Source organism: Gymnogyps californianus, chromosome 2, assembly GCF_018139145.2.
Source record: "Gymnogyps californianus isolate 813 chromosome 2, ASM1813914v2, whole genome shotgun sequence".
NCBI lineage: Eukaryota > Metazoa > Chordata > Aves > Accipitriformes > Cathartidae > Gymnogyps > Gymnogyps californianus.
This window is the reverse complement of record NC_059472.1, coordinates 149689197-149713278: the sequence shown is the minus strand read 5'-3', so window position 1 is coordinate 149713278 and position 24082 is coordinate 149689197. Positions and strand designations below refer to the sequence as shown.

General features: G+C 40.2%; 1 protein-coding gene across 1 annotated transcript; it reads right to left on the bottom strand.

The window, feature by feature from the left end:
* Window positions 1-451: 451 nt before the first annotated feature.
* On the bottom strand, window positions 452-23963 carry PDSS1 (decaprenyl diphosphate synthase subunit 1). The gene is made up of 11 exons (XM_050892430.1): window positions 23835-23963; window positions 22056-22120; window positions 21029-21152; window positions 20530-20660; window positions 13450-13591; window positions 12547-12658; window positions 12349-12458; window positions 5526-5606; window positions 5237-5350; window positions 1598-1678; window positions 452-829 (listed from the first exon to the last, which is right to left on the bottom strand). The coding sequence occupies exons 1-11, from the start codon at window positions 23961-23963 to the stop codon at window positions 689-691; spliced, it is 1230 nt and encodes a 409-aa protein (XP_050748387.1). The 3' UTR covers window positions 452-688.
* Between the last annotated feature and the right edge of the window lie 119 nt (window positions 23964-24082).

Below are 24082 nucleotides of genomic sequence, written 5' to 3'. Positions count from 1 at the left end.
TGATGGAGCTGAAGCTTTGACTGGCTGTTGAATTATTCATTTTTAGTGTGAGTTAGAAATACTGAGCCTTTCATTTTCTTTAACTGTAGCAATCTCAAATTCTGCATCTTGTTAACTGCTAGCAAGTAGCAACTAATAGCATACCTGTATTTCATTATGAATTGGAAAACTTCTCATTGATGTATATAACCAATTAAAGTCTACATTATAGTCTTTTATAATAAACCAATTTCTGTATATACAATTCCAGGTACTTCTGTAGTTTAACAGCCAGGAAAGCATTCAAACCATCTCTCTTCACAGGAGTTTACCAGATAGTAACATGCATGCTTTGTTTATTAGTGTGAACAAGTGAAATTTGGAACAACTTCAGTTCTCATACACTGATTTATATTTATTCTCATTGTGGCCTTTGGGCATCAACATGTAAACATCTTCCCCACCCCCCACAATTAATAGCCCCCACTAAAACAATTGTACAGCACAGTTTGATTTGCTCTGAATTGTATGGCTTCCCACAATAAAACACTTTAAACTTTTGTTTTTTTAAAAAAAAAAGAACTTCCGAAAAAAAAAAATTTTTTTTAAAAAATAATTTTTGGTAGCCTGTGTTGGAAGCAAATAACTTTTGAAGTAAATTTAGGCACAGTCTGGTAAGTAGCTGCCAGAACGAGTGGAAGGAGTTCTCTCACTTGTCTCGCATGAGTACCATTTCCGTCAGTTGAATGAGGGCTTCTCTTTCAGGGGATGGCCGTAGTTTACTGATCTCTCTTGTAGCTTCATGGCAGTAGCGCTGGGCGAGGTAGGTTGTTTGCTGCACACCATCACTCTTATGTAAGAAGACAGTTAAAGGCAATGGATAACTGGTCAGCCTCTCTCCTGCCTTTTCCCTCTTCCAGTTACAGGGGGTAAGTTTTAAGGTCAGTAAGTACCCTGAACGCTTAATTATATTCTGAAGGGGAAAGGAAGAGGATTCATTCTATATTCATTGAGTCCTACATCTCTTCCCCAAAGTGTCAAAATACTAAAACTCATCCGTGCTACACTTAAGTATACTTACAAAACAACACTGGTGTTAATAACATACTATTCAGTAGGATTAGAAACTAATGGTTTAACCTCTCCCCTCCTGCCCTAGAGACGTACAAAAACCCATGCTATCCTGAAAAAATAGGTACTAATTTTGCACAGACAATTATTCAGTCTTCTCAGACCAGAGTCAATTAAAACTGATAGGGAGTGTGCACTGCAGTTACAAGACTGACTGGTAATTACGTGTCGCTTACACCAGTTGTTGGATACAGCTACTCTTCAGCTGAAGGAACTGAGTTCTTGCATGAGCTTTTTACTTTTATTATGTGGATTTTATGCTATTGGAGGGAAAAAAAGAAAAAAAAGCTCTTCAGTACCTAGCATTTCTGCTAAAACACTGTGCCAGTAAGACAGCTGAAGAGTACTAACTTGGTATTGTACATAGCATGCTACTTAACATGTATTTGAAAATGCGCCCTGCTATTTCACTTCAGAGGCAATGAATTTCAGACTGACTTCAGCAGGGACAGCACTTCAGGAATTAAATATTTGGCATCAGTCCTACCTGCAACACATATTTCCGAGCACGTTCAACGTCTCCTGGCTTACTGAATCGTCTCATTATCATAGCATTCATTTCTGGAAACTAAGCACAAAGGAAGAAGGTTTTGTACTGCTTATGAGTTCTTTTCCGTGTAACTGCCTGCTGTGCTAAGGTCAAAAAGAAACCAAAGTACAGACCTCTTTCCCCTGCCACTGTTGTTCCTACAGGTATAGCTATAGGTTAATACCTGCAATCTGCATAGGACTGTAGTATAGCAAAGCCCAAGCATTTAAAACTTAAATCGGCTGGCTCTGTTGGCTGTAGCCAGTTGGTAGCAAAAGTTAGCACCTGCCATTTCATCATGTTGAGCAGGTGATCCAGTGTGGTATTTTCTGATGTGGCTACTTCCAGGTGTACAATCTGGTTCAGGTATTCTTGCATCACAAATGATGGTTAGTGTTGGCACACCTAGAAGCAGCACCTCTTCCCCCACATGTACAACAGAGAACCCAGGAGGTTTGTTATATCTATATTGCACAGTTCAACCTGTAAAACCCTTCGTGATACCTCTGACTGTTACATCCACTTACGCTTTCCATTGCTCTGGTATTTTATATACACAGGCTCTGCCTGTGGAAAGCACAGGACAGATTTTTGTAAGAGAAAAATGACAACTATACTGTATTTTGTTTTCAATCACATAGAATTTGTAGTTAGTACTGCACACTCAATTCCCTACAAATCAAAGTCAGTTGTCTGAGAAAGTCACTGCATTGCTTACCTACACATGCAGGCACTTTCCTCAGACAGTCCAGAAATAGAAAAACCTGGTGCTTAACAAACAAACTAAGGCCACGCTCAAGGCAGCTACTCTGCAGAATTATTTGTAAAGGAAAGAGATGTTTGTTCATCTTGTCTGAAAGGATTAGAGTCAAAAAACCATTATTTTATTGCCATACACTTGTAAACAATGATCTGCCTTCCTTGCACACCTTTGGTCCTGAAACTGTAGATCTACAAACTTGTTAGGGAACAAACACGTAGCGTCCCTCGTTGTTGTGACATTTCCGTATTACTCATAGGTAGTCTTCTTGGAAGATACATTTAGAAGTTTATTGGTGACTCATACTTGGCTTTCTCTAGATCCTAGCTTTCTTCCCATGTAATGACAAATTAATTGCAATGTTCATATAATCCATTTTCATATTATTCATATTTACAATGATATAGGATGCATATGCTTTCACTTTTTATATTTAAGCACTGAAGGATATAAAAATCCCCAAACCTGTAATGCAAAACTGTTACTAGCAGTTCTGCATATTTAATGGACAGTATATAAGCATTTGACAGGGATGCTTATAATAAAAATAAACCCTCACTCTTCAGCTGTACTAGTTTAAGAGTGGCTTTAGACTTAGCGTATACTATTGTATTTCCTTAAAAAATAAATGTGGGGTTTTTTTTTTTTGCACTGAGTGAACTAACTTTCAATACTGAATAAATAAGTCTCACATCAAGCTACACATTTTTTGTATAAAGGCCTCTCCTTGATATTCTAATGCACAAAGATGTATTTCAGAGGGAGGGGAGAGGACAAGAAGAAAAGAAGGCTGTCACTGAAGATGCAGAGCACATCATTAAGAACTAAAGTATGCTTGTCAAGAAGACAACATGAGAATTACCAGATATATTAAAGGCTATGCAGGATAGCAGTAATATTAATTTCAAGAAAAAAGACAGCCTATAACTAACAATTACATTTTGGACTATCTTCAAGTCCTGGCTCAGAAGTTTTTATTCTCAGATACAAATAGATGAAACATCTTTTAGTAGCAGCACATATAAGTGTCTGTTGAAGCTCCAAATTTTTTTAGCACTTATACTTTGTTTATATATCACTTAAGTCTGTAGTGCTATTCTTCCAGATTCTTGAAAACAGCAGGAAATTTTCAGCAAAGAAGCCTTCCAGTTAATGCGGAAAACTTTGCAAGATGGTCAAGTTATCTTTCAATGCAAAAATGTACGCTTCCCATCTATCAAAGATATAAATGAGGAAAAGCGTTTAAAAGTGACCTACAAAGAACAAATAAGATTTTAAAATAGAACTGACAGATTTTCTTTTTTGTATTTCCGTATTATGAACCCATAAAGCTAATTAAATGATAGATGAAGTTGAAAGTCAGACAGCCAACCCAAACAAATGAATAAAAGAATAGTTTTAATTAAAAAATTAGAATATTCAACACCCACAAGACAATCAGTGTCACCCATTGTCTGCCAAAATCAAGAGTATTTGCAACATGTCCTTGTTGCTCTCCACAAGTGGCTTGAACACACAAACAAACCAACCAACCATTTCACAACTGCATCCTCTTTCTGTACCTGAGTCTCACTGTTCCTTAGACAACTCTGGTTGCTGATGACTAACAAGATCCTGCTGCTTATCAACAAATTCTGAAATCATGATTCAAGAACAAGTTTGTGAATCCCCCAGATGAGTCTGTGGGGAGGAACTGAGAACATGGAGGAGGTTGTTCTCAGCATGCATTCGTCTGCATTCTTAAGTGGCTGATGATACTCTTTGCTTTCCTGTCTTTTCTGAGATACATGTCCTTGTAAATGCCCAAAGGACGAGGAAACACACACACACACGTATGTTCCACCTCCCCCACCCCAGGCTCTTTAAGAAAGACAGGGGAGTAAATGCCATAAAGTTATATATTTTTTTTTTAAATGATTTAAAACTTTTCCCGTGTCAAGCTCTGAGCAATTCCAATGAGAGATCACAGACTAGAGCTCTACTGGAACTAGTTGTGCCAGTTCTTCTATCATGCTGTGAAGTCTGGTAGGAAGGACTGCTTTCTAAGTCCCAAATCTTCTTTCCTTAGGTGAACCAGAAGCTTGAGCAAGGTGCATTAAACCAGTTTCTTCCCCTTTTATGGATTAGCACCAATTTTCATGGGTTTTTTGGTGCTGCTGGCACTTCTGGTTTCCTTGTACTCCTCCAAATCATTTTTAAGCCGCTAAAAATCTTGACCAATTTTAAGCTTATTTTATTTATGGTACTCCTCTTATCCAACCTACTATTACATTTACCTTCAGAAGGGAAAGCTTCCCACGTTTGTTACTGGGTAAGACTCAAGGACAAAGAGGTGAAGAGATCAAATCCAATAAATAGAGGTGCCCACCTAAAAGCTAGGCAGAGGTTTAAGTTCCTGGCCCCAGGATGGATACAAAGCCCAGAACTTGGCAAAAAGCCCACATACGTAGTCAAGCCTGGGGAGAACAAGATGTCTCAGGAAAGAACATAAGCAAGAAGCTACTTAGGAATAACCTGCAGAAAACATGCAAAAACTCTCCAAACACCTGCCCTTATGCAAAAGTTAAGCACTTGAACCGGGGCAGCAAAAGACCAGTGCTGCTTTTGATGCAAGGGCCCAACAGTAAGAGGACTTGTGTAGGAAGGTGTTTCTCAGTCTGAAAGAACATGCATGTGCACACTAAATCCAGCTGATCTTGAACGCACTGATTTTTCACACGTGCCCAGGCCATGCTCATCACGCTGTAGACTTGACGTGTTCAAGCTGGACCTCTGTGTGTGCTGTGAAGAGCAGTGTACACTTTTTGTTTTGGGGAATTAGATTCCTGTTGACTTACCTGTCGACAAGCAAATAAGACAGGGCCTGTGGCTAATCCAAGCTTGAGATCTGCTGCTGTTGGTTTCCCCAGATGGTCGGCACACGATGTAAAATCCAGCACATCATCTATTAGCTGGAAAGAGAGAAACATACAGATTATTTTAAAACTTTCTTAACGAGAACTAAATACAGAATAATCCTTGTTAAGAGAAGACTTATAGAAAGGATTAAGACAGCCCACTTTGATTTCTAAGGCAGTTTGGAAAAGTTTAGATTTTAGATTCCCTTTAGTTCAACAAAAGCACTACCTGAAAAGCTATGCCAACATTTTTTCCATACTGGTATGCAATCTCATGAACTTTGGGATCAGGGCAGCCTAGAATTGAAACCTGAAAAGAAAAAAAACCCAAGTAAATTGAAAGCTTTAGTTAGCATCCACTTTTAGTCTCTGGCCATAGGTGTGACATAGCAAGCACAGACAGCAGGGATCTGGGAAAGGAAAAAAAGCTGACTCAGTAGCACATTCTTGCTTATCTCTGTTCATGGATACACACAAATAGCCAAGCTTATTAGAAAACAAGGCTGAACAGCAGTGCAGTATTAAAATATATATTCAAGTCTGGAAAGAGATTAGCTTTATTAAATATTTATCAGACTTAGAAATTATAATGCAAGGATGAAGACGGAAGAAATGTGGATGCACTGCACATGCAGGCTAGTAGTCATATACAGTCCAGTGACAGGGGAATTAAATTTATTACCTATGTAAATCAGCCAGGGGATAACTGGAGGTCAGACAACAGATAAATGGACATTACATGCCTCATAAAAGATCCACAAAACCGGATATGTTGCACCCAGTATTTGGAGGGACAGTTGACATAAGGAAGATCATTTTTAAGGGTGACGTTAACTATAACTGAATTGCTCAGGAAGATGAGCTGATTAGCTTGCAGACAAAGGTATCAAGGGATAATTAGTGGCAAAGAAAAGACACTGAATGAAGAAAGTACACCAAGCTAGACAAAAGTATCGCTAAACTGAGATAAACAAAATATCTTAACTGAGTACAGATAAAGGAATCAACTACTCGAGAGACAGAAGTTTTGCTGAATAAACTCCACAAAGCTAAAATATAGGACACAAACTAAGATTTGAGAATTAATATCTTGCCTCAAAGTAAGGGCACTTATGCTTTTGCATTTATGTATTGATTATACACTTTGCAAAATGAGGTTGGTTATATTTCAATACTTAGATTTATTTCAGCCTTCAATAGAGCAATTAGGAACAGGGGGCAAAAATCCATCCTGGTTTACTGCAGACATTCCAAATCTGCTGTGACTAACAGAAGGAGTGAAGATACATTTTACTTAATGTAAGACTAAAAATACATGCTAGGAAAACCACACGACATAAAAATATGTGTATATATATAAAAATTCCTCTTTAAGACTATGTAAGCCTTAAAAGGCTCATTAAAAAAACCCCAAAACCAAAAAACAGCCCCAAACTAAAAGCGAGTCCAGTAGTAGCTTTAAAGGTGAACACGAAGATGGAAATAAGAAACATTATATCCTAATAAATGTGATGCAACTCGCACAAGATTAGAGACTATTTCATGCATCAGTGCATTTCATAACTGAGCATCAGAACACTTCCCAGTCATAACCTGCATCCATGGATAATAGTTAAAACCCAGAGGAATGTAGATGCCCGAGGCATTAACAGCATCTCACATTTCCCAATTTTATTTAAAAGGGGAGTATAGTATAGCAGGAAAATAATGCTACTTACATCTAATCATACAAAATCCTGAAGGCTTTTAAAACAGAGTGAACTGCAAATATGAGATATTTAAATAGATGTTGCTAGGGTCTATCAAACTAGAACATTTTGCCCTTTTATCCTCCTTTTGATGCTTGTCTCTTAAATAGCAGTATTTGCCCCAAAGAGCTAACATCTTCTACTGCTGTACCATGCCTAGCAAACTTCTGGTTGCTTCTGTAATGAAATAATATCAGCAAGGCAGGGGGACTGTATCTACCCTGTTTCAATGAAATCTTTACCTACCACCGCATTTCACGAGAAGAATTAAAATACAGAATTCAGCAGAACAGTGACAAAATCCTGGTTAATGGCAAAGGGTCAGAGTGGGCACAAGTTGGTAGATGGGGAGAGGAAGTGCCATGTAAAGAGAAGAGCTTTCTCATTTAATCTGAAAGGTCAGAGCAGAGCTATTCCTGTAGGTAGACAGTTTTCTGGGGACGCAGACATTACCTATATAAAGAATCACAGCAGTATATGTACATTTAAAAACCAGAAGCATGAGTTACAGAATGTAACACAAGCAAAATTCATCAATGCAAAATTAATTCTTGCATCTTTGCAAGAAAAGACCTTCATAGCTCCTATTCAGGTTATGAACATTTCTGAAGACAAAAAAAATTCAAAAAATCCAGGAGATTGATATGCGTATCACACCTCAAGTGAGCAACTCTCTGACCGTGACCACATCATAAACCTGCAACGTGACTGGGTCTTGTCTACCAGGGAGCTCCTTCATGAGCCAATTTCTCAAATTGCTCTTGTGGATTATTGCCCCCATCTGGACGCTCACTGGGATGCAGGCAGGCAGCCTTGTCCCAGTCAGCCTGTCACTCTGAGAGTGATGAAGTTTACCTGAAGCCATACTGGGATAATAGCATGCACTTACAAATACAAATCAGGATAACAATGTCAGTATAATGATATATGTTTAAATGATAAAGCCCACCCTTTGAAAACATCCTATAGCTCCCCTGATATGACTGGTCGATTACAAATTTAATCTTGCAAGAATTCAGACTTCTCCTCCACTAAATCCTGATGAAAAATCCTTCCTAATACCAAGTGGAATAAATTCTTCAGAAAGGTTCTTTGAATTCAGTACAGCAAGTCAATCTGCTTGGCATTATTTCAAACACACTTTTTAAAATAAAAAAGTGTTTCTATTATTTTATGTTACATGAGAGACTATAAACCAATCTTGCCTCTTTACTGCATTTCACATCCATAAAACATTCTATCAATCATCAGCTCTGGGTAGATACATCCTGCGCTGTTATTTATCATGTGAGAATACAGTAGCTGGAGTTGAAAGCACTGGCACATCTATACCAGTTCCCCGTAGGTCAGAGACAAAAACCTGCTGCTGGGCAGGGATATGCTTGTTTAAACAGTACAAGAGATGGTTTGCTCTCACACTCCTAGATTTGTAGACACTATGGAAAGGAGAAGGCCCTAAAATCTCCCCCGTTTCCAGCCTTTCTCCTCCATGCCCATTTCCTGAAGCAGTCAGGATCCTGCCTTCTCATTTGTGGCTCATCTACTGCTGTTTTTCCAGACAGGAGCACTGTTCCTCTTTCCAGTGGAATCACAGAATAGTTTAGGTTGGAAGGGAACTCTGAAAGTTATTTGGCCCAGTCATCTGCTCAAAGCAGAGCTTACTTCACAGTTAGATCAGGGCTATGTCCAGTTGAGTTCTGAGCATCTCCAAGGATGAAGATCCCACACCATGTCTGGGCAACCTGTTCCAGTGTTTAACTGACCTCATGGAGAAATTTTCCTAATAGCTAATCGAATTTTTTCATGGTACAACTTGTCCTTTCACTGCGCATCTCTCCATCCTCTCTATGCCCTCCCATTACATAGCTGGAGACAGCAAGAGGATTCCCCCTCAGCCTTCTCTACTCCAGACTAAAACCAGCTCTTGGCATATCATTTGCTCCAGCCCCCAGCCATCATGGTGGCCCTTCACTGAACTCACTCCACAATGTCAATGGCTGTCTTGTATGAGGGAACCCAGCCTTGAGGTCTCACGTGCGCTGAATAGAGGAAAACAGTCACTTCCCTTGATGTGCTGGCTACGCTGGTAGTGATGCAGCCCAGCATGTGCTTATCCTTCCCTGCTGCAGGGCACACCACTGACTTTTCCTCCAGGCTCTTCAAATCCTTTTTGGTAACTACTCTTGGGAAGGGGGTTATGAAGGTCTACCTAGGAGAGGAAGGTGTCTACCCAGCAGAAGTGCTCCCCCCCCCCCCCCCCCCCCCCCAGCAGACAACTATCTTGTCCTGAGTCTGCATTTTCATGCATTTGACCTTTTCTCAAGTAATTAATATTTTAACATGTTAACCAAGTACTTGTTTATGAAGAACTGTACTTTTACAGAAGTGAATATTAGCTGCCTGAGTATCTGTGATATATTTACACTAATCTTTTTCATAGCAAACATTATGAAGAATACATACCCCCCAAAGGAGTTACTGTATTTTAAATAATACATAAGGAAATGTACTGGGTGACCATAATATCTGATGCTACTGATGCTATTACCCTACATCTGTCATTGGACTTTATTGTAGTCTGCATGCCTATTTGGGCTGGCGGGATCAATTTTGCTGGTGAGGGTCAGAGGTCTTATTTTCCTAGACACCAGTTCCACACCCTGGTAGGTTTTTCTGATGGAGCCCTGTGCACACACCAAACTATGAACTAGTTAAAGCAGGAGCTCACAGGTAGATCCAGAGCTGCAGACTATTCCTTTTCTTCAGTCCCTAAGACAGACGTTCCATACACAGCCTTGCCTTACACGAGGAGGCTGCACGCTTTCTCCTAATAGAGAAATCAAGAATCTCTAGCGCAACTTTACGCTTATCTCAAAACAAGCATGATTTAATCCCTCTTCTGAAAGTATGCTGTGCAAAATATAAACAGCTTTATGAGGGTTAGGCATTCACATTACAGCAGGATAAAAAAAGACCAGGATAAAAAAAGCTCAGAAAGAGAACCTGCTCAGCTTATTCTGCCATCTCCAGCTTGCCTGATGACTAATAGAAATTCCACTTCAGCTTTATTGTTTCTGAATTCTTGAACCAAAGTCACCTCTAATGTTTCTCTGAAAAATGCCTTTCAGTAACTAAGGCTTCAGCGACCCTCTGGGCCATCTGCCACCATTTCCTTTTGCAATGTATTACTTTGACGGCAACTTTGGTAACATTCCCCCATGCAGAACTATTGTAAAAATAAACTGGAGACTGGGATGGCTCTAACGTCTTGAACAGACTGTTCTGTCCATAAAAAAATTATTTTGCTAACTTAAAGGACTTCTGATTTAAATGCAGTAATGCTTTGGTGATGCAGAAGGTATCTAATACAGTGACTAGACCAGTGTTGACAGACTATCTATTATCTTGTTTAGACATTGTTCCAGGAATATTCTACTCTTCCATCTCTAAGGTATGATGCTGTAGAATTCTAAGATGCCACCTGAACTTGTTTGACATCTTCCTTCCAGTTAATACTTTTATCTTATTTATGCACAGAAACAAATCACTGTTTTTTCCTATCATTAACAGGAACTGAACTGTTTCTAATGACACACCAGCCTGGTTGTAACCGATGTTCTGAAAACCAATAATCTCTCTCCTTAGCTTTGTCCCTGAAAACAAGATGTGAATACTCTTGATTCCCCAACTGAATTTCCTTTCAAGCTAGAACTGATGATCCTGCTTATCATTTTCACTACAGAAAACAGAACTCACTTCTGATTCCATGCTTTTCCTTAGTAGCCAAAACCATCTAAACAAAAAAACCCACCCACACCCCCCCAAAACCCAAATCCCAAACAACAACAAAAAAAAATCCCTTTTCACTGCTATTGATAGAGTTCTCCTAATCCATGCAGAAAGAAACTGAGGGAGACATATATATACAAGTCATTGCTACTGTGTGCAATAAGTATGGTTTTGCCATACAGACAGATCTCTCTCTCGTTTTTCCTTTATAACACAAATTTTACTGCATGTAAAATTCCAGCAATTCAGCAATGGAACAACTCAGAACAACCACTAGAAGAAAAGCAGCCAAACACCCCCTTCACCAGCATCACAGCCACAATCTGGAGGGAAGTGCTTAAATCCTTAATTCTTGCAAGTTACGAAAAGGAAAAAACTCGAAATAGCACATTTGTAAGGAGAACCCACCCAGTAGGAAGGTGATTTCTTCTTCTGTCTGTGAAGGTTCTTTTAGGAAGACTGTCAAAGTGAATATAAAAACTTGTACGTTTTTATTGGGGTAGCAAAACAACGTGATGCTCCTTACTAGTCCAACTGCCCAATAATATAAATGAAGACTTGCAAAGGGAAATTCTTGCCAGGGTCATATTGCCATTAATATGAGCAATCCAGAAGACTTAATTTCTTTCCTTCAACTAGAATGAAAGATATTTTTCCTTCTCACAAAATCTGTCTCTCATTCTATATGATCCTTCTGATTTAAGCAATTTTCAACTGCTATCTATTGCACAAATGTACCAGTTCCCTGAGAACAAAGGAGGATGACTAACACTAGCACAGATTTTTAGTCTAATTCTCTTAGAACTCCCTCTTGCTATAGCATACACCAGCTATACTGCCTTTAATTAAAAAAAAAACCAAAACCAACTCTCTTTTGGGGTGAGATTATTGCCCACCTTCTCCATTTTCTGCACTAAAACTAAACATGTTTTTTGAATAGGAACATCATCTTGAATCAGACCTTTTTGTAATGAAGTAACAGAACTGAGTGACAGATAGGGTTGGATATAGAAATTGATAATTAAAAACCCCAGACAAATCAAGAAGTACATACTTCCGTTCTTTTACAATGTAATGTAGGGTATACACAATTAGTTGTTTCCTCCCACTGTTATCATTTAAGGTCCCACTCGGCACCTTGAGTTGGACCAGGTGTCAAAGACGACTTAAAATCAAACTATAGGCTCAAGAATTATCAACTGAGATTAAAAACACTGTCTCAAAGTTGCAGAATTTCATAAATTAAAGGCTGCCACTGTGAACCTTATTTTGATTCAAGTGAGGACAACAATAAATCTGTGTATGAATATGAAACAGAAAAGTGAAAACCAATATTGGAGGCTACACACCTGAACTGTGATAAAATGCACAATCTCAAACCCATTCACATTCTGGTGGGATACCATTTAAAGGGTTTGCTTTGGAGGGTCTCCAGAGAAAACAGCAATAACTAGGAGTTTAGCTGTGAAGCTTACAGTATGGTATGTTAACTTTAGAAGAGACAGACGTACATACTGCTTTACAACTGTTTGCTATAAGACTCGCAGTCTTCTTAAAAGTCTTCTCGAGGTAGTGAGCAAATCTCTCATTCTCATTTTCCTTGGAACCCAACTGGAGGAATTCACCTAAAAAGTTGCACAGATGGGAGTTTTTATTTGTGGGTTTGCTGCTTAGGCAAACAAATCTGAAGATAAAAATAGAAAAAGACCTTACCACGCACCAGATCTTCAATCACCTGAGTTAGAACGGAGATGATAGTAGCATTTCCAATTCGTGCTAAAGCTACGGAAGCAGCTGAGAGGATGAAGTCACCAGCTAGGACAGCCTAAGAATAAAAAAATATTGATCTTTTAAGTCTTTTCCTGTGTTAGTACAGACAATACAATTTCCTTTATTTGGCAGGTCTGCTCACATCACATCATTTTCCTACATAAAGCACACATATCACACTGTAACAGAAAGAAAACAGAAGATAACCAAACATTAAAATCTGAACCATTTTTTAATCCCTATCTTATAGTGCTGTTTATATTTTTCCATATAAGCACTGTCCTCCCTGTATGCAATATCTGAATACACGTTTGCCTGTGAAGTTTTTTTGAAAATTACTTCTCTATTTGACCATTCTGTTGTGACTGTTATGCCATGTTAGCTCTGAATTGCCATGATAAGTTCCGATGGGTCAGCAGTGTACTTCTTTCCTTGCATTTTCTGGTTAAGACCTTCCTTTTAATGCTCTGTGAAGAAACACCTCTCTCAAAAAATCAAAAAAAATTTCACGCTGACTGAAAACCTTTTTGCGTTTACTACTGAATCAGAGTAACATATAGTGTTCTGGATGAGGTACAAGTTCAAAGTATTCCAACAGCACTGCAGAGAATGGCATAGGGAACGTAAAATCAGTAAGAATCACACTACAATCATACATTATCTAATTCTTCCAACAGTTCAGAAAAGGAACACACATTTGTCTTACCCACAATCTGTGCACACCTCTTCATACTTTTTCTGGCATATCCCCAGACTGTGCCTAGGGATAGTAATGTGACAAAAACCCTAGGTATTTGTGCTCTGCTGAAACTCAAAGGCAAGTCTTGCATGTAATAGCAAACGCACCTTCCTCTCTCCCCAGATTTGATTGACTGTCATTTTTCCTCTGCGAGAATTTGCATCATCAATAACATCATCATGAACTAGGCTAGCTGTGTGGATCATCTCAGCAATTATGGCCACAGAGCGCTGGCTTGCTTGCACCTCCCTAAAATAAAAAACAAGAACTGTCAAATAATTAAATCAATTATATGTGCTGCAATACACTAAAAGAAATCTCTACTAAAACCAAACAAAAAATGTTTCTCTGAAAACAGCTGTTGCAGCTTTTCCATGGCCTGAACCCCATCTGTCAAACCTGGAATTAGGAAGACAAGAGAAATTAAGATCATGTTAGTACAGTAAGTGTAATGGGACGTTTCCATCCTTATTAGGCCTGTTCCTGCCTTGCTGCATTAAAAGTACTGCAAAACTCCTGAGTTATTGACTCTAATCTCTCTTAATCCAGACTGCAATAAATAGCACAGCATCAAGGATGCTTGGTTCCAAGGAGATGGAAATCTGGGAAACGGCAGAGAAAAGAATGCCAGGTAGCTTTGTAGATGAGTTTTAAGTTTTCTTTATCTCTGTGTTGCTCTACCTATAAGATGCAGCATCACAAACTCTCCGAAGCTGGCTAACTCTACTAACCAGCAAGTTGGAGAGATCAGCAGGCACAGAAACCTGTATTCTACATTTGAAAGACATAACTCATGGATCTTATCCTTTATGTTATCTGATTACCTTAAGACCTCAGAGGTTCTTCAAAAGCCTGAGGAATTAACTGGAATTATACTGCAATCACTTTAGGACTGTAAACACTAACTACCTAACACTTACCGAAATTCAGCCTTTGAGAAGATCTAACACCGATGATTCAACTCTCAGTAGTTCACACCTACTTTATTTTTTAAACTAGGTGAAAAGAAGGTAATGGAAGAACATAGAAGCAATTGTCTAGGGAACAAGGTTGGCAAAATGAACATAAAAGAGCCAACCTAGCTCACACAAAGGACCGTCCACCCTAGTATCCAACTGCCACTGCCTTGTTCTAGTATCTATCTTTTTCTACCTGTTTTCATCATGGGTTGCATGCAGGATCCCAGAAATGGCTATCCCAGTCAGCCTTGCCTTATAGCTGTAACAAGCCCACGTGGACGTTAAAAAAAACCCACAAACCCACCAAAAAAAAAAAAAACCAAACCAATAACCAAAAAAACCCAACAAAAGAAAAAATTACTTCTGATATATAGATACCTTACTTCTGGTATACAGATAACAGAGCAAATCACACTATTTTCCAGCAGAACAGAAAAAGAACTGAGAGAAACAGAAAATCATAATTTCAGCTCAGCTGAAGGGAATTTAAAATCTTCTTGCATTGCCTGTGTCTATTAAAATCTAGTGATTAATCACAAAATGAAAGAACATCTTGCAGTCTGCTGACATAACATTGTGTTCTGACACCTACCTCTATGCAGAACTCTGCATTGCTATCAGTGGGAGTTCTAAATCCTCAACAATAGCAGGATGTGTGGCTCATAGGCTGTGAAAATGTGGCTTTTAAACAACAGAAAATAAGAGCTGGAAACCTTCACGGTTGTTTGAAGGTAAGATTTACTGTGGACTAGTAATTTAGTCAAATGCTAGTTCAGTGTAAGTAGTTTTCCAAAATAAACTATTGTTACTAAAGAGGAGAACTTACCTTCAAAAAACTGTAAAGGTCTCCAGCCTCTTTCATGCACTGGTCTCCTTTTGGGGACTCCCTTTTTCATTAATTATGTCAGCAGACTGGACTTCCTGCTGGGAAGTAGCAGTAAATGGCAACACTCACTGACACACCAAAACCTTTCAGTAATATGAAGACAGCACAAGGACAAACATTTCAAAAGCAGGTTTTGAAAAGTTCTGCATTATAGTGCATTTCATCTCTGACAATGACTAAAAATGGCATGGGAATGCTCATGGTTCATGTGTCTGGTTCCCAGAATGTTATATCAAACGTGATAATTTAACCTGAAGGGTTTTTTTTAAACTACTATTTCTGCAAGGTCTCAAGTAAGGTTCTTCCCATCGCTGGCAAAAAAATTTGCAATAGTTTCCTACAAACATCTTGTAAGAGTAATTCTGAATCAGAGCACACCTATTTTAGGGAAAACACACAAGAAATAGGATCCTTCTCATTCCCTGCCATTTTTCATTCTGCTTCGCCTGCAAAACAAAAGCAAAAAGTAGCAGTAACTCAAGTCAATAGATAACTGGGTCCCCACAAGTCCAGTCAGTGGAAAGATGCCATTTTTAGGTCATTCTCACAGTAAAGGCACCCCAAGATGACATGTATTTACACAAAAATTTTATATAACTGTAAGTTCATCTTTTTACACATGCATTATACTAATTTTTAAGCCCTTGATCATGTTCTATTTTTCAGTAGGACCCCCTGCTTGATTCTGTGATAAGCTTTTACAGACCTACAGTACCCTGAGGTCTTTTCCATTACAGAACTTGTTTCACGTACACTGAACAAGACCAAGGCTGATCTTACAGGTTAAAAAAAAACCAAACATGCCTCTCCCTCCAAATATCCCTCTACAAAAAAAAAAAAAGGGGGGGGGACACGACGACAGGATGGGACTCAAAACAACACAAAACAGTATTTACACTCTGCAACAAAGAGCTTTGCAATGTGTTTGCCAGTAAGTAAATATTGCCATTTTAAAGACAGGAAATGTGCAAAAGAACTTGCAAAATGTCTGTGTTGTGACCACACTTCTCAAAGCACATTTCTGCTGTTAAGTCCCTGTGGCTGAAAGAAACGAACATTTCAGAAACACACTTTGTGACACGGAAGGGCACTACAAACTAGGGGAAGCATAGAGAACGGCGGTGTTAACACCGGTGCAAATTACGGAACAGCTGAAAACCAGCATACAGTACAGGCATCTGACAACCATGGTTTGGACGAGTGAAAGAAAAGACGACTAAGGTTGCTGGCAGGTCCTCATATCTTTAGGAAATATTATTCTATCAAGTTTAGCCAGGTCATTATATTTAATTATTTCTCGCACTATTCTGATGGATTTATTTCCCTTTTCCCCCCTGTATCTTTTGTGCTCACTATTTTCTCTATTGAGATGTCTGTACTCCTTTGGCCTTCTCTTATTTGTTTGTCTCCGTCACTTTGGTTGCAGAAATAGAAATAAAAACTCCTATTTGCAAACACCTCTGGAGAATACACCCTAAACAGAAACATTAGGTCCAGTCAGGCTAAGTGATAATTCTGTGAAATCCTGCACACAGGTATGTGAAGAAATGCCAGAGGATGTGTGAAATTGAGGGTTTGCATGACCTCAGCTTAAACTCTTTACAACAATTCTCACTCTCGCACAGAATTCAGTTGCTATCATTAAGCAAAAAGCCATTGCCCAAGTGACCTAAGGACTCAGGGTTGGACTTCTGACACTTGGATCTTCAAGGGAAAAAAACAACATACCAGCACAGAACAATCTGAATGCTTCAGACACTTATCTTTTTGATAATAGTTCAGATTCTTTATACAACTGTCATTCTCCTTATTATGACTACAATAAAGTGAACTCACCCTAGAAAGAGAGTTAACCTGCTGAGGGCATTCTAAATACCTAGCCTTCCTCAAATCTAAACAAACAATCATGTCACCTAACCTGTAAGCAGAGCTACCTGGGTGTTCTCCTCCACTCACTTGAGAAGTCTCAGCTATTCTGTTGGGGCTCTGTGAAGACAAAGAGGTCTCTGTGGGCTGCCTCGTAAGATCAGGACCTATAACCTTACAAAGCTGTGTCCTGTCATCTTAACAGCCAAACAAGGAAGAGTATTACCTTTTCTACTAGTATTGCACAAAAAAAAAAAAAAAGGGAAAAAAAACCCCAAATTAAAGAACAGGCAAAAGCATGCTGGGCCCAGCAAGTTATATGACAGTTGAAAACAGCAGCAAGATGAAGCAGAAACTCAACATCAGTAAAACAAACCCCAGAGGCAGAATAAAAAAAATGCTAGGGATGAACAGCACAGGATATTGGCTCACCCCACAAGTCTACAGATGTTGTGGCCAGTATCTTTGATTACGTGTGTGGGAACCCAAGCTTCAACAAAGAAAAACAAGTCTGGGAGAAGAATCAATATTAACTGAGGAAAAGAACGATAAAATGCTTTAAGGGAAATGACAAGTTGAAAGAGGAAAAACATCTTAAAAAAAAAATTGTCGGGAGAAGCAGAATGGAAAGCAAGTATTTTTTTCCCTCAGGTCTATAGAAGAGTAGCAGAGTTATAAGTATGCAGTGTTTCCTTCTCTACATACACAATTTTCCTCATAAACAGTAAAAAGTTGGAAGAACAATTTGTTACCTGGAAGCAATGCTGCTTTAAGAAGCAACAATAATGAAACCAGTATCAGTGTGAACTGAAAGTATATGTATATACAAAGCAGGTGTAACACAGCCTGCTTCAAGAAGCTTAATAGCAAAAGAGAAGAAAATGCCCATAAAACTTCATCAACTCACAGTAAGTGGGTATCCACAATATGAAAGTATATTCTTTTGGCATGGCCTACCCAACCCTCAAAAGACATTGGTCATCATGCATGAACCAAAAAGCAGTACACTGAAGACTTGTATAAACATATGTGAATTTTAATTACAATCATAGGCTTAGAGAAAAGTGGCATGAGGCAAAGAAGAGGAAGGTAAATACCCTGGGATTTCATTCTCTTCCGTTGCTGAAACATTTCTGTTCTCCCTACTCAGAATTCCATTCCAAAAAACAACACGACAGAGATAGTGACTCAGTCTGTCCTTATACAAGGAACACTCAGATAGATTAATGAGCAGGCTTTTAAACATCAAACATAGTTTGGAGGTGCTGACAAAAACTGCAACAGATGTACAAAAGCTGCCAAATGACACAGGCATCTATAAATCAGAGCGCTTATACTGAGGGTTGGCTACTGCGAAGCAAACACTTGCCTCAGGCATATGTGGCACTTGAACTCTGAGATGACACTTTCTTACTGGCATAGGGCAGGTCTCAAAACTGGTCCTGATGGTTTCAAGACAGCATAACGCATGGACGAGAATATGTCCGTGAGTGTATACATATGTCAAAAGACAGCAAATATGCTTTGAGCATATAAAGGCAAATTCAGTTCTTTCTACAGCTACTTCTTGTCTTTGATTCGCTGCTCACCTCCTACACGATATGACATCAATTCCAGCCTTCTCAGTATTGCATGTACACTACATAACTTCGTTCATAAGCTTCTCATGCTACACACTAGAATGAGATTAAAACTATTTTTCCCGTTATTCTGACTAGAAGGATGCTCCAAAAACTCACTGTCCCATTGTTAAAAGTCTCCTGCTAAGTTTCCACCCTCTTAGCAACATCGTCCTGTCTTAAATAGCTCTTTCACCCCTCTTCCTGATAAATTTGTAGACCACAAGTCCTTCTTTCTCCCTGATTATCTTTGCAGTCTATCCCTGAAGCTAGCTGGACTCAGCTTTTTTTGAACACGAGGATCAGACATGCTGATGATTTCACAAAGCGTGATATACAAGAGTATCAGCACTCCTGTAGCTGAACTGGACATACTATGATTGATGCATGCTAGGATTACTTTAAGGTTTTTCATAGAGAAGGTGGCTGCAAATCACACTGGGGTTACACCCTAACAGGACACTCATGAGCCTCCAAGCTCAAGCAGAAATTTTTGTTTTATTGTACTTCCTTTCATTCCACCATGGATGGCCAGTCATCAAGAATGATTTTGTCATCAAAAAGTGCTATCAGCACGCTCCTGTTTTTCATGTCAAGATTACTCATGAAATTATTAAGCCAATCAGTGCTGTGACAAAGGACATCCTTGAGGAGTTTCACAGCTGATATTGTTCCTTTTGCTACCTCTAAGACTATGACAAGGAGCAGTGCTGAACGGAGAACAGAATCAGGCTGGAGTGAAGTTCATTAATCCTGGACAATGTTTTCCTAAAACAAGAGGAATTGGCACACACAGGACAGGACACTGCCAACTAGGTTTTGCTTTCTCCTTCAAAATTATGTTCACATAGGAGGGGGTACAGAGGGAGAGGTGCCATATCAAGCAGCAGAATATATGCCATGCTCTGAGGTAGAAATCAAGTCCAACAAGGCATTAACCTACCGCTAAGGAAAAAATGATGCAAGAGCTGAGAGAAATCCCTTAAGATTGATAAATTAGTCTAGAAACACTTCTGGCAAGGGACCAAAGATTTCACATTTGAAATTCTATACAAGGGAAGACTGGAAGTGTAGCTGGAAGGCAGAGAACACTCCAGCCAACATCCTTCCTCAAAATGCAAACATAACAACTGATAGGAACATGTGGAGAGAAGTGTTTGCCATCAGCCAGAGCAAGGAGTGATATAGAGTACAGGGCGAGCATGACGTTCTGCTCAGTTAAAACTGCTTTCAAAAGACCAGTAACTTGAAGAACATGAGGATTACACCAGCTCTAAGCTTAGAATCTTACATTAAAGTGTAGAAACTTGCTCCTAGAGGGGGGGGAAAAAAAATCTCTGACTGTTTTGAATGTCTCACAGCTTTGAATATAATCATACCACCTGCTTAATGGCTTTTCTGCATAATTACAAACAAAGCTATGAAAGTCTCTTCTTGCAGGAAAGTTCTTACTTGTGACAAGAGTTTAATAGCTACAGAGTGGTTACAAATGAAAAATACTTTCAATTAAGTTCATATAGTTTCAAGGAGTATTAAAGGTTCTAATAAAGCATTTATGTAAGAAGCTAAAATTGACTAAAAGCTTTACAAATATCAGAATTTGGCAATATTATTTATCCATCACCAGTTACAACTGCACTATAGTCCACAATTTTACCCATGGAAGCATGTAATAAACCCAGTAGTTCCTTTTGTACTGCTAACTACAAAAATACAGCTTCACGATGGAACTTAAATTCAGGTTTTACTGAGGAGCTATTTATTTTCATAAAGTTACTAGACATATTTTTCAGGAATACAAGAATGATAAATTTCAAGTACGATATATGTCCGTATATCTAAAAGTGACTGACTCACCTGGAATTATTATGGTGAATGTTGCAAGCCCTTGCCATTAGCACCACAATCATTGGTCGAAAGGCCTTTCCTTTACCATCGAAGTAATAATCACACATTTCCTTAAGTTCTGCTGTAGATACAAGTAATTCCTATAAAAAGGAAAAGAACATATCAGCATAAAAGTCACAAAGCCAATCTGTTTAATGTAAGCAAAACAGTATGCATGTATAAGATTATTGCCTGTATTCATTCCACCCAATGGAAGATGAAGTTGTTTTTAAAATTACTGTGAGTAATCTGAAACATAAATGATGTATTCCAGCAGTGTAAATCAGGAGGAAAAAAAAATTGCATTCTGGTTCTGTAACATATGTAGAAATGCTCTCTTTGCCTTCAGTTTAAGTTTCAGACAGCTGTTCATAAGGAATATTCTTTCAATAACTATCCTCCAAAGCGATGGTTGCTATTAAAATCAGAATCATCACAACATCCCAGAATAGTCACCAAAATCCCTTACCTTTTTAATATCTTCATAGAGATTCTTCAAGTCTTTTCGACCAAGTTGAAAAGGGTCTCGGTATTTTTCATCACTAACTGTCTTACTGCAGCTGCACAAGTGGGATGTACTTGTATGATGAAACCTGGTGACAGTGTTTTTCAAGACAGTAATGTTGTTAAAAGCAAACTTTCCCTGATTCCCCAAACAGAAACATTTGAAAGCATTTCCTCCTCCTCTCCCCTCACACAAAATTTAACCAAATGGCTAAAATACAAGCAGAAGGCATCAGAACACTCTTTTCAGCCAGCTAATAAGGTGCAAGGACAGCACAGCTATGTACTGACAATCGTAGACTTTTAGGAGCTGGCAAAGTGCAGCATTTGGCAAACAATAACACACCATCACCCACCCACCCCCGCCCTTAACAGATTACAGAAGTCTTCTGAGACGCATAAAACTACATTGCTCTCAATGTATTCCTTTTGCATATACTATTGATAGTATAGTGTACATTTGGAGATGAAGCCTTCATCTTCCAGTAACACAATTATTCTGTTACTTTCTTCCCTCTCCTGTATACTCCTGGAAAAAATATTTCTGACTTGCATTTGAAAACTCTCCTTTGCACACCCAGCTACGTTATAAATTATAAATTAAATCAATACTTCCAGGTAGCATGATGATGCTATGAAAGTTCATCAGCAAAGAGTGAAAGCTCCGCCTGTATGCATTAAGATGCATTACGCTTAGGCATGATTTTTTTAATGTTCCCTGGAGTTGAAGTTTATGCCTCTTATTATGTTTCCTTTTTCAAAGTGAACCATATGGGTTTTCTTGGGGTATTCTTGCTTTGCCCGTTGCTCTCCAGGATGGAGGACTTGGATTCAGACTCAGCACCATAGCAGCAGTCTACACAGAATTATCCAACTACGTACTAGAGCGAATAACCTTATTTTCAAAGTTTACAGCTCACAGATGTAACTACCCAGTTGACCCAATAACTATGTCTTTACCCATTACACAACAATATGAATATCCAACTTACCGCCAAAATATATTACATATTTTTGGAAATGACAAAGTTGAACTTCTTTGGGTAAAGTGACACATCTGCACAAAGAAGAATCAGGGTTAATTTATTAGAACTTTAAACTGACAGAAAACATTTGATTACAAAAAACAAGTGTCTTCATCAGCACTGCTCTATTTCTCCATTTTAACAACCCAGCAACAAAGGGAGTCTCATAATCTCCTTCCGTATCACGTGAGACATAACTGCCAGTACGTACATTACCTTCTGACTTAAACTGACTGTTCCGCTCAGGAGTGCTGGACTTTCTCCCCTTGCAGGACCAGCCCAGAAGGCATATCAGTTAACTTCCCAGAACTGCTCTAATGAAACCTTGTTTTTGCACTCGTGGAAGGTGCAATTCTCAAACGTTCCCTGTCTTGCAGATAAATCTGGACCGCACCAGTCAAGGCACAGAGAAAAGGACAAGAACTGTTTCTGTAAACTACTACACTAACAGAAGAAGAACGCGTCCTTGTTTTCCTCTGAAGCAATTTTAATTCAGCTTGCTTCTTATGATAATTTACACCTGCACATCTTCCCTGCTAGATGTCAAGAACCTAACCTCCAAACCTAGCAATCTCTCCAACGATCTCTCCCTGCAGACGGAGCCCAGGTGCCTGGACAAAAGCACAGTCCCAGGTTCGCAATTCCAGCGGAGATAGGCTGAGAAAGGAAATGCACCTTTTGCTCCGCTCCCGGCAGCACTGCCAGGAACTACCCAGCCCTGCCCCGGAGTGCACGCTGACTCAGGGGCCCAGCTGGGCTGACCCAGCCTGAAATCACTGCAATCCATGCGCTCACCAAACTGCCTCTCCAAAAGCCCGCACAGAAACGCACAAGGAGACCTAGAACTGAAGAGTTACCCCAACTTGCTCTTCATGCCTCAGTGTCTCCTTGTATGTGGCTTGAAGTCTCTCTCTCCTTGGATACAGGGAGAGAAATGAGAGCACCACAACGGCTCCCATGCACTCGTCCATCCTTGTGTACAAGATGAAAAAAGGCCAGGCAAGGAGACAAGGGAAGGAGAAGAGGAACCCTAACTTATCATAGATTTGCAACTCACTGCAATCTGACTTCAGTGCCCAGCCCTATGGCCGAGACCTTCATAAGTTCGCTCCCTCATACCTCACCACTTTCTGTTGTTAAAAAATAGCTGATCTCTTCCTATTCTTCCTTTGGTGAAGGCACAGACAGACTCTCTCCTTTACACTGCTGCTTAACATTGTAAGACTGGGTCATACACGATGCTGGACACATCACAGCCAGAACACTTTACTGCAGGTCAGAACAGTAGCTTGGCCTTGCGAGGAAGGCGTAAACGAATCCAGTGAGAGAACTGCCCCCCATTACAACTCATCCTGCTAACTTACGCACAAGCACGTTGAAGATCTCACACTAATGAGAACCGCTTTCCCTGCTCCCACCTAGATAAGATAACAGTAACCAATCCTGCCCTGAAAACCCTTAAGCCAGTACTTAACTTGGCACCGAGAGCGCTTCTGCCCCCTGCAAGGCCCCCCCGCAGGCAGGGAACTGCCCGCCCGCCCGCCGCCGGCCCTCGCACACCGGAACCGCCTTCGGCCCTTCCCGCTTCCCGGGCGGGAAGGAAGACGTGGGCTGAGAAAGGCCGAAGAAGCGGCGGCCCCGACGCGGGGCAGCTGTGACCGCCCGACCCCTACGCCCCGCTCGGGCCCCCCGCCGCCCCATTCATTCCCGGTGACCTCCAGGCGCCCGCCGCCGCGCCGCACTCACCGCTGCGCTGGGGGCCGGCGGCGGCGGGGTGCAGGAGCCGGGTCCCGGCGGGCGGAGGCGCGGCAGGGACCCGAGCGGCGGAGCCCGGCGGGAGGAGGCGCCGCACCGCCACCACCAGCGCAACGCCATGGTGTCCCCCAGCCCCGCCGCGCCGGCACCGCCTTCTGGCACCGCCGCGACCCGGACGCGGAAGCCAGGCGCGGCCGCCACCCTCTGGCCGGGGTGCCGGGAGGACACCCGAGCAGGCG

What these genes read in the sequence shown, in the direction of transcription:
- PDSS1 (XM_050892430.1), bottom strand. Translation starts at nt 23,963, where the DNA reads ATGGCGTTGCGCTGGTGGTGGCGGTGCGGCGCCTCCTCCCGCCGGGCT. An exon ending in AAATCTGGGGAGAGAGGAAG is followed by an intron (nt 12,659 to 13,449) that starts GTGCGTTTGCTA and finishes TTTTATTCTTAG; the next exon opens with GCTGTCCTAGCTGGTGACTT. An exon ending in TCTTATTTGCTTGTCGACAG is followed by an intron (nt 1,679 to 5,236) that starts GTAAGTCAACAG and finishes CTTTGTGCTTAG; the next exon opens with TTTCCAGAAATGAATGCTAT.